The sequence below is a fragment of the Trypanosoma equiperdum genome (genome assembly GCF_001457755.1).
Source record: "Trypanosoma equiperdum strain OVI genome assembly, contig: ctg_116, whole genome shotgun sequence".
In the NCBI taxonomy this organism is placed as follows: domain Eukaryota; phylum Euglenozoa; class Kinetoplastea; order Trypanosomatida; family Trypanosomatidae; genus Trypanosoma; species Trypanosoma equiperdum.
Genome location: NW_027123138.1, coordinates 2773 through 6183, shown reverse-complemented (window position 1 = coordinate 6183; position 3411 = coordinate 2773). Strand labels below are relative to the sequence as shown.

At 46.6% G+C, this 3411-nt stretch overlaps 1 protein-coding gene across 1 annotated transcript; it reads left to right on the top strand.

Moving 5' to 3' along the window:
• Positions 1 to 1559: 1559 nt before the first annotated feature.
• TEOVI_000013600 (haptoglobin-hemoglobin receptor) lies at positions 1560 to 2771 on the top strand (the record flags this gene model as incomplete). Its single annotated transcript, XM_067220499.1, has 1 exon — positions 1560 to 2771. One exon carries the CDS (start codon positions 1560 to 1562, stop codon positions 2769 to 2771), a length of 1212 nt encoding a protein of 403 aa, XP_067076600.1.
• Between the last annotated feature and the right edge of the window lie 640 nt (positions 2772 to 3411).

The window sequence follows — 3411 nt, the reverse complement described above, 5'->3', positions numbered from 1 at the left end:
TCTCTCTTCGGATATACAACCCTTATCACCCTCTGCATTGCTGATGTTACATGTTGTTTCACCAGTTGCATGCTTTCTTTCCCTTCACTCATTTGTGTTGCCGTAAGGATTTAAGGTATGTGATTGCCTCCATTCCCTCCAGAGTGTGATGTCGATGCATGAGCTTAGTTATGTACTGAAACCCGCGTTGCCTCGCAGTATAACAAAGTTCCCCCACCGTCACAGTTATTGCAGCTTATACTAATTATTGTATTGTGAGGGAGTTTTGTAACACGTTTCCATATTGTTGGAGAAGTGGCGTATGCCGGAACGAGATGTTTGTGCAACTTTTGCCGTTGTTCTATCTTGTACAGTTCGTGTGCTGTTGTCTGAACGTTGCTGCTACGGTATGCCTAGTTGTGCGTTTGCCTTTTTTTGTCCGCGTGTTGCCTCTCTATTCGATTGAAAGCAGCAAAGTAGGGCCGCTGGTCTCATTAGCTGTTTTTTTTTAAATATTGCAATGGACTTAGAATGCGTTGAGAAACTGCAAATGAGCGATTTGGTTGCTATATCTCTATGTATTGCTTCTGCTGCTGCTAAAACTCTGTTGAGTAATGGGGGGGGGGGTTCGTGCCAACAGCTGCTTCAGCTTGGGGCTGTTGTGTGTCCAACTTTGTTTGTTTACGTGTTGGTGATAACAAGGATGTGGTTAAGAATGTCTTTGCGTGGTGGTGCACTTTCACACGTGTTACCATTGGGGATGTGGGAAGAGCGTGTTGTGGCGACTATAGATGATCACATTGGGAAAGTTGCTGCGCTAATTTGGAGGGGCGACACCGCTTATGTGCTGTTAAGGGCCGTAGGGGGCTTAAAACAAGGTGCTTAGTTAAGGTGACGGGGCTTTCCAAGTTCTTGAATGGTGCTGAGTGCTTATGCGTCTACCTTTACCCGCATGCTTTTGCCATGAACATTTTCTGGTGACGACATCTTGTGTGCTATGCGGAAGTGTGCTGCCGGTGCATTTCCATTTGTGGTATAAGGCGTGTGTAATGACATCAGCGGTGTCATAAGGGGCGCGCCGGCGGTTACATGGTGCGAGTGCTTCCGCTGATTCTCACTGTCATTTGGCTTTAAGTGGTTTTCCCCCTTATTTCCCATTTCCTTAAGGTGCACTAAGCGACACAAAGTGGCAGGTGCGTTGCGTCCTCGGTAACAACTTGGATGTGCACTGGGGCGTGGCTGTTTGGTCGTGTCACCGGCTATGCAGCGCTCTGCTTTTGATGTTTTTTGTTTGCTCACTGCCCACTTGGATCTTCTGTTAAGCGAGGCATCCACACTAATAAATACTGAATGGCTATTTGAAAAATGAGCGTGGCTCTGCATGAAAGACTGCCTGAAAGGCACCTAACCTCAACCGTATGTGTGTGTGTGTATGTGTGCTCGTATTATTGTTTGGATAAGTGCTACCAAAATATTTCTGTTGTCTATTTAATATTTTTTTAAAAAATTTTTTTGTCTGTTTTTTTTTTTTTGTGGAGCGGGAAAGTTGTACGCAAGGCTGGGGTGCAGTCGCAGCTTTGATGGAGAAACCGTCTTGCAGGGGTGCCGGTTGGGCGCAGCTTTTGTGGTGTTACGGCACCTGTTGCGCTCTACTCCTCCGCCTGATAGTTGAAGCCAGTCAAGCTGCTGAGGGTTTAAAAACCAAAGACGAAGTTGAGAAGGCGTGCCATCTTGCACAACAACTCAAAGAAGTTTCAATTACTTTGGGAGTTATTTACCGGACCACTGAACGACACTCCGTGCAAGTTGAAGCGCATAAAACAGCCATTGACAAACATGCGGATGCGGTGTCGCGAGCTGTGGAGGCGCTCACGAGGGTGGATGTGGCACTTCAGCGATTGAAAGAACTCGGGAAGGCGAATGACACGAAGGCGGTGAAAATTATCGAGAACATTACCTCCGCCAGAGAAAATCTCGCTCTCTTCAATAACGAAACGCAGGCCGTACTGACGGCGAGGGATCATGTGCATAAGCATAGGGCCGCGGCATTGCAGGGGTGGTCTGATGCAAAAGAAAAAGGCGATGCCGCCGCAGAGGATGTTTGGGTTCTGCTTAATGCCGCAAAAAAAGGTAATGGCAGTGCAGACGCCAAAGCAGCTGCAGAGAAATGCTCGAGATATTCCTCAAGCAGTACTTCAGAAACTGAGTTGCAGAAAGCTATTGACGCCGCCGCTAACGTGGGGGGTTTGTCGGCACACAAGTCGAAATATGGCGATGTGCTGAACAAGTTTAAATTGTCTAATGCTTCAGTGGGAGCAGTGAGAGACACATCCGACCGGGGCGGTAAGCATATGGAAAAGGTCAATAATGTGGCAAAACTTCTTAAGGATGCAGAGGTTTCTCTTGCAGCTGCAGCAGCCGAAATTGAGGAGGTTAAAAATGCACATGAAACAAAAGTACAGGAAGAGATGAAGCGCAATGGGAACCCGATCGAAAATGAATCAGAGACTAATTCAGGGGGGAATGCGGAATCACAAGGTAATGGAGATCGTGAAGATAAGAACGACGAGCAACAACAGGTCGATGAGGAGGAAACAAAGGTGGAAAATGGAAGCAGCGAGGAGGGGTCTTGTTGTGGAAACGAAAGTAACGGTCCCCATGTGATGAAAAAACGTCATGGGGTTGAGGGACCAAGGCCCGTTGACGTGGTTAGTGGTTTCCGCAGTTATGCCAGCGCTTCTTTTGCTCTGCTTTCTCTTGTCCGTGTCGGTATGCTCCAGGTGGTGGTGTAGAAAAGACACCGTTTCTTCCAAAGACTGCGCGGGAGTTGCTCCTAAATTGCATTTCCTTCTCTCCTCGTAACATTAAGTGGTCGTGTTGTTGTTTTTTCTTCTTTCCTCTCGCGTGTGGAGGCGAGGCTGAAGACGAACTGCGGCGTCAGACTGCCAAGTGTGAGAAAGAGCGTGAAGTGGTGTGGGGATGATGCCAACGAAGATCTTTTTAATTTTTGGATGTGGGCTTACGTAGTTCGCTGGTAAATATACTTAAGATCTTTCTTTTTTTTTTTTTGTTGTTGTATGTCTTTTTGATTTTGTTGTATTGACTGAATTATTCCCCTTGAGCTTTCTTGTCTTGTACGATACGTTGGCGAGAAGCTGGTTAAACGAAAACTTTGAAGGAAAAAAATGTGGGATGTGTTTGTGTCTGCTTGTGTGTGTAAACGTAATGGAGGCTTCCCCCCCCATTAGTGGCATGCATGCATTTCCGATGCCGACATGCGGTTTTCGGTGAGGGAACAATGCGCCTCACCGTATCATGTACCGTGAACTACAAGCCACAAAAATATGTGCTTGAATAGTAAGTCCTCCCAACTTCATTTCATGACCAGGAAATTAATCATGTCAAGCCATTGAGCAACTTTTTCTCTTCAGT